This window comes from Eublepharis macularius, chromosome 1 (genome assembly GCF_028583425.1).
Source record: "Eublepharis macularius isolate TG4126 chromosome 1, MPM_Emac_v1.0, whole genome shotgun sequence".
Lineage (NCBI taxonomy): Eukaryota > Metazoa > Chordata > Lepidosauria > Squamata > Eublepharidae > Eublepharis > Eublepharis macularius.
In genome coordinates this window covers 72,529,057-72,542,802 of record NC_072790.1, presented here as the reverse complement: position 1 = coordinate 72,542,802, position 13,746 = coordinate 72,529,057, and the positions used below count along the sequence as shown (strand labels likewise).

The 13,746-nt window shown below is 41.0% G+C and overlaps 1 protein-coding gene across 1 annotated transcript in view; it reads left to right on the top strand.

Moving 5' to 3' along the window:
• ASRGL1 (asparaginase and isoaspartyl peptidase 1) overlaps positions 1-13,746 on the top strand; it is a 43,131-nt gene that overhangs the window by 13,787 nt on the left and 15,598 nt on the right. Inside the window, exons 4-5 of the mRNA XM_055001307.1 lie at positions 11,648-11,802; positions 12,807-12,925. Of these exons, the coding sequence (XP_054857282.1) occupies positions 11,648-11,802; positions 12,807-12,925 (274 nt within the window). The remainder of the gene's footprint in view (positions 1-11,647; positions 11,803-12,806; positions 12,926-13,746) is intronic.

Genomic DNA, 13,746 nt, shown 5'->3' with positions numbered 1-13,746 from the left:
CTGTGGCTCAGGACTGCACAGCTTTTGAGCCCTCCAAGTGAGGTGAAGCTCGCCAACCCTGCTTGGAAGCCCACCCAAGCCTTGACAAACCTTCCAGCTTTGCTGCTTGCTTGACACTGCAAGAACGGGAGCCACCAAGCACAAAACAGGGCTGGGGAGGTCTACATGAAGCTTAGTGGGTGACATATTGTGCAGCCCCACCATAGCTCATTTCTTTATCCTGCCAGTTGGTCAGCAGCTGCAAAAGAGGCAGATCAGTTATTTGGCAGCAAAACAGAAGTGTAGCTGCTTCCACTGAAAAGGCACTGATTACACAGCCCTTCTGCAAGTGCCATGTAAAACCAAAGAGGTACGGACAATAGTTTCCCAAAACAACTCACAGATACATTAAAAAATTGAGAGCCTTTTTGAACCACTCACTGAAGTTACTCTCTCTAAATACAAGGGTGGTTGTTGCACAGCTGGGGGATATTGTCTACTAACTTTGTAGTTAACTACGTGGATTTGTTTTCCCTGTGGTGAGTCTGAAAGAATGGAAATAAAAAGGCTAATTCCCATGGTAAAATTTTCAGACATCAAATGACTCCCCTCCCCCCACAAATTCCCACGCCTACGGATGTGTATTGTAGATTCAGGTTAATTCCCTAACAAATTGCATCACTCTAGAGTGCTGCAGAGAACAAGCCATTGGGAAATAAATCATTCACACAATGTATGCAGCCTGGAATTACTAGTAAAAATAATTTTGTCAAAACTGTACTGTATGAATTGTAAGACAAATAGCTTTTTGCAGTCTTTTCTTGCTTCAGTAAGGAAAAATGTTTTATTTGTTTAGGAAATGTATATAACCGCCTCTCCAGGGTCCTGAAAAGGGCCATTTACAAGTAATATCATGAAATCATAAAACATCACACATTATCAGTATGAAAAACAAAAGCTATTTAAAAAAACAAACCAGGGACATGAAAGCCGCATAAAACGGCCACTGAACACCCTTTAAAAAGCCATAAAACAGACCCCACACTAGAAGCAGTCCACAGAACAGCTAAAAAAGATAAAACTGCATAGTTACTTTCTATAGACCTGCTGAAGTCAAAATTCAACAGAGGAATTTAGGCCAAAATATCCAGGAATAGGGCCAGAAAGAGTTTCCAACCCTATCATTTAATAATCAGGTGTGGAATTGTTTCATGCCCTAATTCCAGATGTTTGGCTTTAAATGCCAAAGCTAGAGTTTCCGTCAAGTTACAGACTAATGCTACCCTTGCATGCTGCAGTGTTGGGACCCTAACTATTAGAACAGAAAATAATTCCCAAGAGGGTTGGAAATGGATCGGCTGGAGATGGATCTTTATGGGGAGAACATCCAATTTGAGTTAAGATTTCCTCTAACTGAAAAATGGATATGTTGAATTTTGGGTGCATGAGATAGCTGACTTTCTACAAAACCAGTAACTATTGCTTGGATGAGGACCAGTTTTAGCTCAAAATGTGTCTGATTTTGGTGAACGATGTTAAAATAAAGAACCATTTCCTGCACTCCAATTATCTTCTGTTACATTTGGATTTGTGATGCAACTCTTTTTGGTCATGACCCAAATAGCTTGGTAAAATGAAGTCTCTTTGTTGGTAGTAAAAACCATCCTCTTGTTCCTTGAATTCACTTTGAAGGTCAGCAAAAAAAGTGCATATTTGCATTCTACACAGAAAGAAAAACCTTACAGAACATCTCTCTTCCTACAGCATCCTGCACTCCAGTTGCTCATTTGCTGGCTAGAATCTTGTTCCCTTTTTCTGCCCTCTATGTATCTTCCCACTAACATATCAGTACCCAGTGATCCCTACAGCACACAAGATGGTGCTGTTACCACAAACATGGCCTTTTAAAAATGTTACAAAGCATCCAGGCACCACTGCATCATGCTTAAAGCATTGTAGACGTCTCTATCAAGGTGGTTTTATTTTTTTGGCCTGTAAGTATTTCTTCATGCAGCCTAATAATATACCATGCACTCTTAGGTGTGAAGATTCTTTTCTTTTTTCCTTCCTTCATTTGCACCCCACCTTTCTTCCCAAAGGGAACTCGGTGCAGCTTACATCAGTCTCTTTTCCTCCATTTTATCCTGACAACAACTCTGCGAGGTAGGTTACACCAAGAGTGTGTGACTAGTCCATGGTCAACCAGCAAACTTCCATGGCAGAGTGGGGATTTGAATCTGGGATTCCCAGATTCTAGTCCAGCACTCTAACCACTCAACGATACTGGATTTTCAGCCCAGATGTTTAGGGAAATCTGTAACTCATGGAAGATATTTCAATATTTTTTTAAAATCAGAAGATTAAGAATCTTTCTTTTCAAATTAGGATTAAGAACCAAAGGATTTAAGAATCTTTCTTTTCAGATTTTCATTGGTCCCTTTGAAAGTTTCGTTCTAAACCAGAAAAGTTAAACATATTCTTAATTATCAAGATTCCAGTTCTGCTTATGGCTACAATATGGGCTCCATCTGGTGGCTAAAATAGATTTCTTCAGATTTTGTCAAGCAACGCCCATGAGGTTTGCTTGTTAAATAGTCCATTGAGATACATTTCATTAAGCTGCGCCAGCTATTTCCTGTCATGAACTAATAACTCCTCAGAAGGACAGATCTGCTAAATAATTGTTTTTGGAAATGCACCAAAATCTGGAGACTTCAGTGATGTGCTTTCCTTATTTGCTGTGGGAGATACACAAGTAAATGAAAATAAATTATAGAAAAGCATCTGGGTACCAGCCAAAGGCTATGGCCCAACCAAAGCTAACTTAACCAAAGGTAACTAATTTATTGTGGCCCAAGCTTCCCTATAAAATGATCCATTTTGAGATGCACAATGTATACACAGAAGGAGGTCATTTTTTATGTACCTTATTTGAAAACTAAGGTGGTAACATTGCAGTCAGAGCTTTGTTTGGCAAGTCCTACCAGATATGGGGGCTTTTGCTGCGGCATTCCCGATGGAATAGGGTTTGGTCTGGGTAGGGGCAGAGCAGAGCAACAAGCTTGAATAGTCAGCATATTTGATTAACCGGCCACACACATTTCCTAAGGGTGCTGGAAACAAAGCTTCTCCACCTGTATTCTGGTGCAGCTCATGCTGAGACAGAAAAGTTTCCAGTAAATCATGCCCTATATTAACAAAGTGAGGGTGTTAATTCCATAATTCCCGGAGCACTATATATTGGGTAGGATCCAGCGAACCAGGAACAAAGTTTTGTTCCACAGTGTAGAAGAGGCAGGGCTGTGTATCCTGAAAAGCCTGTCCTGAGGGTTGGAAGACTGTGAAAGAGCATGGGTATGACACTAATAGGATGGCAGCTGGAGAGGGGAATTGGCGGCAATTGCCTTCTATTTGTGCAAGAGAGTCTCTGGATCCTGTGTGGATCCTAATATGATGCCGACTAGGAGCCCATAGATTTTATTTAATGAAATTATGATCTTGAAATCTTAAAAATAAAACTGGACGATAAACAAAATCCTTGTCAGATTAAGAAGGACAGCCTCTCCCCACATGCCACTCTGCTCCAGTTACACTCTACCGGTCATTCCTCTGACGCACCAGGGTTGCTTGCCCAGCATATGCTAGAGCTTGTTGTTTTTCAGCAGTGTCCCCCTACTTTATGGAATGGGCTCTCTGAGGAGGTAAGGGGGACATCTTTGGAGGTTTTTAGAAAGTGCTGCAAAGCCTTTGTCTTATGATGGCGTTTAGTGGGACCTGAGCTGGACGCATGGGGTTCTTATAAAGAGTTTTTATGAGTGATGTAATTATATTTATCATTTTAATTGAAATATTTATAAGCCACTTGGAGTCACAATGGGTAAGCCCCAAACATTTATGAATGTTTTACTAAATAAATATATAAGTAAAATAAGATTTCTTACATAAAAGACATGAAATTCCTACCTGAAGATCAGATGTTTCCCCAAAATATGTGTGTGCACACACATGTGATACATGCACAAGTGAGGGACCTGTAAGGATTTGCAGGGGGCTCATTTTCCCCTCCCCTACAACCTATGCACCAACCTACCTTTTATCTGCCCTCATCTTCAGCTATATTTATTATTTATTTAATACATTTATACCCCACCTTTCTCTGCAGTGGGGACCCAAAGCAGCTTACATCATTCTCTTCCATTTTATCTTCACAACAATCCTGTGAGGCTGAGTGTGTGTGTGACTGGCCCAAGGTCACCCAGCAAGCTTTCATGGTAGTGTGGGAATTTGAATCAGGGTCTCCCAGATCCTAGTCTGAAACTCCACCCATTACACCACACTGGTTTTCATGTGGTGGCTGCTGTTGAACACTAGCAAACAAGTGGGCCTGAGAAATTCATGGAACGTGTGTTATATTATATTACACAGTGGTTGCTGGTGGACCTGGCCTCAATGAGTCCTCCCTCAAAGGCCAAAACAGACTGGGAAAGGGCCCCCGCTTTTTAGTGAGAGAAACTAAGGCTTCAAATGTGGTAGTTGCCTAGCAATGGCCATAGAGAGAATTTGTTTCTTAAAGCTGCAGCCACTGTTTCTATTATTTTGGGAGCTTTTAGCCTCCCAATTTTTTTAAAGATTTCAGATGTTTATGCAAACCTGGTAATTTTCTCAGGTTTGTCTGTTCTTGACTCTATTCTCTGGATTTAAGTATCCACAGATTGGTCCCATCAGATACATTGATGCAGCATTTAATCCTCCTGTAAGATTTGAAATCCAGAGATATCATGCATAAGTTGAATTGAAATCAAGTAAAGTTAGTTGTGAATACCTTGTGTCTCATTAATTTCAGTGGTTAACTTTGTTTGGATTGGAGGCAGAATGTATAATTTGATGAAGCTGAATGGAAACTGTATTTAGTCTAAATATTGGGATTACTGCTGCAACATACTTTAATAATTTTTTAAAAATCAGTTATGCAGTCACATTGTCTGCCCTGAATCTCTTTTTTGTATGTCTTTTGAATCTATTTCTATAATATTTATCAGGGCTTTTTTCATGATGGTAATTGCTAGTATATTGAGTACTACCACCTTTTTTTTTTGAGGCCAGTCAATCAACAATAGAAAACTTTAGTGCTCATTTGGAAAGGCAAGTACAAATAAAACCAGAATATCCTCAGATCCACTCTCTTTGTACTCACAGGTAGCCTTAGGGTAGATGAGCCGCAGCTTCTCAGTCTGTTTACACCCTGGAGATAATACTGGGCCGTCGTCACACGGCCATACATTTAGCGCCAAACTAGCACCATCTCCTGCTGAATTCTCACCTTATTCTGGCTCTCTTGCGATTTCGCCATTCTCCCCAATTCACGCTTTGTGTCTTTATCCACTTCCATGTGAATGCCCTGGATCGACTATGAATGCTTTGCAACACCAAAACGCTTACTCTCCCTGATCATCTGTCTCACCTAACACTGATTCTCCTGCCCTACACTCCCACAAGCCCCAGTGCGACCGGCAATTAAGCCTCAAAGTAATTTTTTTTTTAAAAACGTCAGCCTTATAACGCTATAACGCTATAGCGCTATTCTGCCGTGGGTGGGAAACCTCTGCTACCTATCACGGTTGGCTTTTTGGTTGGCCCAGCACAACATTATAATAGAAGAGTGATATAACGCAAATATGCAAAAAAAAATTTTTTTAAAGGGGGCGGGATTTTTAGGGCCCCGTTTCTGGAGGCACTTTGACTGACCGCTGAATTGTGCTTTTCCCTTTTAATGAGACTGACTGGAAGCGCAAGCAGTCGTCAAAAGATGGGAGAATCCGTTCTAATAACGATAACAGAGGAAACGATTTCTAGTGCAAAACTGACAAAATAAGGGCCCGTGTGACGACGGCCCTGATCTACTTTACAGGGTTGTTTGGCCTGTATCCAACCATACCATTAAGAAAAAATAAGTATCCTTTTCTTAGAAGGGTGACAGCAGTGATCCCTCTCTTCTGCTGTAGCCTACTCAGCCCTCCAAAATGTTGTTCCTTTGGGTTAGCCTAGTGGGGCTCTGCAGAGGGTGGGTGAATTGGCAAAAATTAGTATAACCTAATATGAATACTGGCATTTTTAAAACAAAAAAATGCTGATAGTTATCATTTAGACCAGATATACTAACCTGAGACAACGGCATGCATCTCTGGGCTCCTTTGTAGATCAAGGTATTTTTGACTGGCATTCACCAGTAAAACAAAGCAATTTTAAAATAATATGTTCGTATATACATACAGAATGCTGCCGTTCAGATGAAAGAAAAAAGATATTTACTTTTTGTTTTAAAAATCAGCCAGGAAACTCTATTGTGTAGTTTTTTTTAAAAAAAAAACTGACTAGGCGTCTATTGCCTGTCTAGTATTGTAAGTAGTTAGACATTGTCGAATATTGTTTAAATGATGTAATAACATTTACCTAGGAGTAAGTCCCATTCAATAAATATTCCTTACTTCTGAGTAAATGTGTATCAGTTACATGGAACTTGGTGCTTTATTTAAAAAGGCAGAAGAGGGCAGTATTGCACAAGGAAGTATTGTTTAGTACTAGAATATTCCAGATTTGTGAGAGGAAACTGTCCTCATTCGGTGAGGCTCATTGTTTTGCTTTGCTTTGCATATGTTAATATATGTTCCAAGCACCGGTACACAGCACCTGCATATCTGTATTGTCCTAAGATGGAGCCTCATAAGCCACTTTTGTTCATATTTCAGAAGAGGAAATGTCTCTTTCACAGAAATAAGGGGTTTCTTTTGTTGGTTTGGCATCAGGGGATTGATCCTGAGGAGGCAAGTGTGTGTGAGTAACTGTAGTAACCAAGTAATTCTAAATATGTGCGGTTCATTTCTAAAATGGTACCATTCTCTGTATTGAAATTACCAATCTGCATATGCTGACAACAAGATGTTCGGCACAACAAAATTAGCAGGGAGATCACAGGCTGCAAACGTTCATGAGATGTGCCTTAAAGAGTGTGTCCTCTTCATGTAGGCAGGCACCATCAGCAGATTACATGGAAAGTAGCCAGTGCACCTATATACAGTAATTTGAAAAACATATGAGTGAATGAAAAGCAGGAGGTTTGCGGGCCTGAAAAGTAGCCATTTTTTTTAATGTCCATGAAATTCTGTTGCTTTTTACTGAAACCAGCCTGGAAATGAATAAACAGTAACCAGAATAATTTTGATAGCTCATGGAGAAGAATATCTTAGGGTCTAAATCTTGCCCTGTACTATCTATGGAGGTTTCTACAGTTCAGTGATGTGAAGAAATTTTACAACTGTGCAACAATAACATGGAGTAGCCATATAACAATTTTGTTTTAAACCTGTCTTGGATCTTTAATTTATCTCCTTCTTATGTTACCTTAAATTTTTACCTCAGCGGAGCCTGGTCTCACAACCTACACTCCTTTTATTTCCACTCACACAGAGCTTCAGGTTTTCTCTACTTTACCTGGAGAACACCTTCCCTTTGGGGGTTGAATCCCACAGCTAACACCACCTGTGGTGCTTTGCTTCCTTCATGTGACCTATATATTGCTGCTTCCCAAGAGATTTTCACTCGCACGAAAAGCCTTAGACTTCCTCTGTTTAACTGGTATTATAGGAAGGCTTTGTTATAGATAGTAGTATGACAAAACAATCAGCATGTGAGGGAGGCTGTGAGATTAAAAAGAGATCCTTTTTTGGTTACTGAAAAGTAGAATTTATTTATAAGTACATTACCTTTAAGCATGATGGTTGCAGAGTATTGTTAAGCGTATTGTTTTCAGAATCATTCTGAAGCTTGGAGATATATCTTCTTAAAGGTATATTCACAGACACAGTCACAAAGACTGATTTTGCACACCTTTCGCACAGCTTGCTTTACTTAGATAGAATAACCTCTCTCTAAAATACACACAGGCTTCCACACAGTTCGCCTAACTTAGCCAGAATGAATACTTTGCCTCAGCATTCAGCTTAAACTGCAGTTCACTCTGCCTCATAGGATACAACTCTGTCTAATTGTAGCACACTCCATTCACCCATCAGCCCCCCCTCTTTCTTCAGAAGCCTGCATTTAAACCCACAGTAACAAATATTTAAAATCCTCATATTAATACGCACAAACTTATTTATATGCAAAACATTGCAAGCCGTCTTGGTGTGCTATCACTCCAGACTGAACTTGGAAAACTAGCACATCCTGAAGATAGATCTGAACCAAACCATCTTCTTGATATCCTAATTTTCTATATGGTTGGAGAGTTTTAAAGTGTATGTATTTATTTGACATGAAGGAGCATTCTACACGCACCCTCCCAAGTTCATTGTGGAGTGGCATAGCATCCTGTCCGATTATTAGCGCTGTCCCTAACTTTGCTCTGGTTGCTGGAGGAGATAATTTGACAAAACATAAATTGCAGTGATTGAGGTGTTCTGGTACTTAGCAAGCAGGAGACAGAAAAGAGAGATGTGGAGATGAGCAAGCAAAAGGACTGCCAGGTCTCTTTACCCTCCCAGTAAGTGCCGCAGGTAGCTAACCAGACTTGAGTTAGGGAAGTCTAGACTCAGATCCCATTGCAGACACCACCACCTTACTGTGCGAGGAATGGCCATGGCAGATCATTGTGTCTTGGCCTCCCAATGTGTAAAATGTGTGTGTGGGGGGGGGGGGTTAACTATTAGAAAAGGAGAAAATGGTTTAGCAGCATTTGCAAATAATTTAATAACTTTGGAACTCTTTCAAGTATGAGCAAGAAAAAAAATCTAGTATTGGTTTAACTAGTGTTACAAGATTTTTTATTGAACAATACTCATATTTTACTTTACCAAAATCTGTCAGCATCCATATGGAGGGTTTTTTCCTCTCTGGTTCTAAATTGCAATGTTTTGGGAGGGGGAAGGGGGGAATAGCATCCACCCAGTGTCATCCTTTAGTTGTTCATGTTCCATGGTTTCCCCATTCTCAGTATGCTTTCCCTCTAATCTAGTCTGAGACTGTCTTTCTGGAAATAATGCAGTCTCAGTGAATTACCATGCCATCACTATGGCAAGAAGTGTATTTTATTTCTTTATTTACTTCCTTTGGGCCACAATGGGAACCTGAAATAGTTTATATAATTCTCCTCTTCTCCATTTTATCTTCACAACAATCGTGTAAAATAGGCTGGCTAAGGGTAAGTAGTAAAGAGTCCAGTAGCACCTTCAACCAACTGTACTGTAGCATAAGCTTTCAAGAACCACAGTTCTCTTTGTCAGATGCATGATTTCGTCACATGCATGCATCTGATAAAGAGAACTGTGGTTCTCGAAAGCTTATGCTACAGTAAAGTTGGTTAGTCTTAAAGGTGCTACTGGACTCTTTACTATTTTGCTACTACAGACTAACACGGCTAACTCCTCTGGATCTAAGAGTGAGTGACTGCACCCAGCAAACTTCCATGGCAGAATTTGAATGTTATATGGTTCCGCTCTTGCCATTTGCCTTGCCTCAGCCCCAGTGGCCACTGTCCTCCCCATGACACCATCACAGAGCTTTACAATCAATCAATCAATCAATCAATCAATCAATCAATCAATCAATCAATCAATCAATCAATCAATTTGTTTATTAGCGACCTTTCAGCCTTTCGACACTCAAGGAACATTACAATGTAACGAGCCCAACAATCAAGAACAAATAGCTGGGGGACAATTTAAGTCACTGTTTAAAGGCTGCCACTATCTGAACGGATTAAACGAATCAAATACCAGTTTAAATGCAGCCCTCTTCGCTCAACCACCCAACAGCCTTTAGCTTTCCCAACATCTCAATTTCTATAGATAAAGGAACACGCTCTCATGACATCCTGAAGTGGGCACCTTGCTGGCAGTGGTCCCACTCTTGCAGGTGCCCAGGCTTTATCCCAGAATCCCAGTGATGATGATGCCAGTCTACACAAGAAATTGTTGACTCGGAGACTTGCTCTTGTAAAAAGGCACAGACATCAGGCAAGAGCCACCCCCCCTAAGGTCTTTGGCAGCAACAGGAAACAACTACATGGTGTAGCTTCCCTTTTGTCTCCAGGCAAGTTGTCTCTGGACTCCTCTTAGCTGGACAGTTGAGCATTTTAAAAATTGGTAATTGCTATTTCCCATAAAGTGTGAAAATGTGATAAATATCTGTTACCGTGATCTATTAGTTCTTCTTAATTCTTCTGCTTTCATTTAAAAAATCTGCTTTCATTTAAAAAAATGCTTCTGCTTTCATTTTAAAAAAATGAAAGATGGGAATGTAATAGATTGTTGTAATGTTGTTACACTATAGTGTGACTTTTGAAAAGTCCTCCCAAAGCCCTCAGGTGGCCGGAAGGCAGGGAAGGATGCAAGGAAAATGGCAGCTGATGGAGGAAAGTGCACATACAGCCCCCGAATGAATGCTTATCGCCAATGTGAATGCCTCTGCATTTGTGGCGGCAATGACAGGGAAATGACAGGGTCCTTGCTGTATGGATGCAGCTTTTGTTGTGCCGCTTAAAACTACAAATGAGTTTTGCAGACAGATATTAAATAAAGGGAGCCAAACACCATTGGCTTGGGATAATAAAGGGCCAACTTTAATGAACCTCCACTCAGTAGCTACAGCAGACAAGGGCAGAGAACACACTCCATAACTGTTTTGCAGTGGGGGACTTTGAAAGGATACAGAAGAGTCAGACCTTCTCCGTCTGTATATCCCTGACTGGCTTGCCAATCTCCAGGTGGAGCCTGGAAATCTCCTGTAGTTACATCTGATCACCAGACTACTGAGCTCAGTTTCCCTGGAGGGTGGATTCGGTGGCATTATACCCAGCTGAGATCACAACCCTTTCCAAACCATGTCCTTCCTAGTCTCCACTCCCAAATCTCTAGGAATTTCCTAGCCTGGAGTTGGCAGCCCTAATCCCTGTTTTCTGACGGAGACCACTCTGGTTCCAAGCTCTGGGTTGTCAGGTTATATGCAGCCCTGGCTCTTCCTTGCCAAGCATTTACTAGTGCTTGAGGGAAGTGTGCCCCACAAAGTCTTTGGGTTGAGGATAATGGCACCTTTCAAGGGCTTACTGTCCCAACCCCACAAAGGCTCTATAGCCCCAATTTTCTGGTCTGAGGTTTGCCCCTTCACTCAGTTAACTGACGCCTCAGGATGTTCACCTAAGCTTTATATAGAGCAACCAACCAACCTTCACCTCCACTGCTTTCACAAAGTAGTGAGATTGGATGACACTTTTGTCAAGGGCCTCCAGAGCCATTCCTGTAATGTGCAGTTACAGAAGAAAAATGTTCTTGGTCTGCAGTCTATCAAGCCAAAGGGCAAAAAACCTACTCTGAATTGTTGGGAAGGAGGGTGGGTGAGTACACTGTTAGGACAGTTGGAGAACAAAGAGGGGTGAAGATAGGCTTGGTGAGCCTTTAAACTCTTGCTCCTCACCCTCGTGTGCCAGTCTGCCTACTGCATTGCATGGAGGATGGAGCAGAATTCAAATTGCCCTTTTTTCATTAGGAATTTTACTATTCCTTTCAAATAGGAGGAAGGTTAGACAAGTAGTGTACCTCTTTATTTTGTTGAAAAGTCATGTTTAGTTGTTTTGTGAAACTATATGACTGAGAAGCTGCTTACTTTCGTTCTGCAGACAGACCACATGTTGCTGACTGACCAGGGGGCATTTGCCTTTGCCAGGGCCATGGGATTTCCTGAGGTTCCAGGGGAGAAACTGATCACGACAAGGTCTCTTGAGAGATGGAAGAAAAACCTTGAGGCTGATTCGAACCCTCAGGAGTTTCAAAAGTAGGTATACATTTTGGTGCATTGACAAATTCCTGCCTGTTTGAACAAATCAAAATAAAATAAAATGTAAGGAAGGCTATGGCAGCATGGCAACTGCATTACAGAAATAACTGCTGCGCCAACTGGCGTACATTGTGAATCCATTATTTAGTCTTGCAAGTGTTGATCTTGGAGAAACACCGGGCTCAGATATAGGAAGATGCATTTTCTCTCCTTGCCACGTTTCTAGAACAGCACTGTAGTTTTAATTAATGTACTTAACATTGTGACATAGAAGGATACCACATAGAAAAATGTAGCTATTGAATCTAGCTTGCTGCAAATAAGGTATAATAGCATGGCCTTGTTTTTAAGTTGCCTGTGTTGCATAGTTTACATCATTTTTGATATTAATGACAGATGGCCTTGTATGTACTTACGTGTTTATGTGTGTGTATCACTTCAGTCATGACAGTTAATTGATTAATGATTGCTATCTTGTTTTGGGTCAAACCAGACAAGCTGTTGCATGATTTCCAATGCCTTTTCTCTTGGCAAATAACTGCTGCAAGGCTCCCTGATTCATTAATGGCAGCTCCAATGGACCATTTGAGGCTAGGATAATGGCAAGAGTTCACACTCTTCCTTGTGCACATCTTTCTCTGTGAACACACATTCATGCTGCAGCTCCAACCCAAGTCAGGGAGCCCTGCAGCAGTGCTTTATGAACTCAGAATACACCCTGGAGATCCAACCACAGATTTTCTAGCAATCTTGTCCAGTTTTATCCTTAGTCTCTTAAAGGCCCCCATGGCTTTTAACAGCCAACTGGGAAGAGCATTACTCTCAACGTGCTTCTTTATGACTTCTGCTAATAAATGTGCCTGCATTAAAGGTCAGGCATCAGACAGAAGAATTCTGTTGTCGTTTCATACTTCAGAAAGTCTACCTGTGAGAATAAACGTAGCGTGCTTTTTGGCAGTCTCTGATCTTCAGCTAATTGTTTGAAATGCTGTTTTTGGCAGAGACCTTGGAACCGTTGGAGCCGTTGCAATCGACAGTGCAGGAAATGTAGCTTGTGCAACATCAACAGGGGGACTTACTAACAAACTGGTTGGCCGTGTTGGTGATACAGCCTGCATAGGTAGGGAGACAGTAAATGGAAGCAGAGTTTATTTTCTATCTCATATAATGTGCCTAAGTAATCATGTAAGAAACCTTGAGGGCTGTGGTCCAAAGGAATTACAGGAGGGCTTGTGGTTTCTTCTTAGGCAGCAGTTCTTGCAGTCTCTTATTAACTGTATAGCAGCCATGGGAACACTGAAGCAGAAACAGCCAGCAAAATTCCTTGGACCCAGTCAAAAGCTCCTGTTTGTATTGAAGGGCCTTTCATAAAATGGCATCTAAAGCTACAAGTTTATAACTATAGCGAGATTAATTTCAATGACCTATAATATGCCTTGATGATCCCAGAAATTTTGCAAATTCCGTTCAACTCCTTAACAAATCTAAAAACATTTCAGGAAACAAGTAGTGTACTAGTCATCTATCCACAGAAAACACATTGAGGGCTTGTTCAGATTTTGCCACCTTGTGAGCAGCAGGTCTGCCACACTGCTAACCAATCTGTAGGTCAGTCATTTTTGTAAGGTGACATATGGGCTGCTTTTATCCCCAAGGAGCTGCAGCGGTGATGTGGAAACTTACCACCCTACATGGAATGGCCAAATAGTGAGATTATCCATGTGTTTCTACAGCTATGTGAAATCCTGACCATGCCGAAAAAATTCTTGGAGTTATCCATCTAGCTTATTTTTATCCCACTGTTCCTTCAAGTTTCTCAGAGTGGCATGCATGACTGTGCCCCCCTCCAGTTTATCCTCACTGCAACTTCATGAAAACTATGTGACTACCCCAGAGTCAACTAGTGAGTTTCATGACTGAGTGAGATTTTTGAATTAAGGT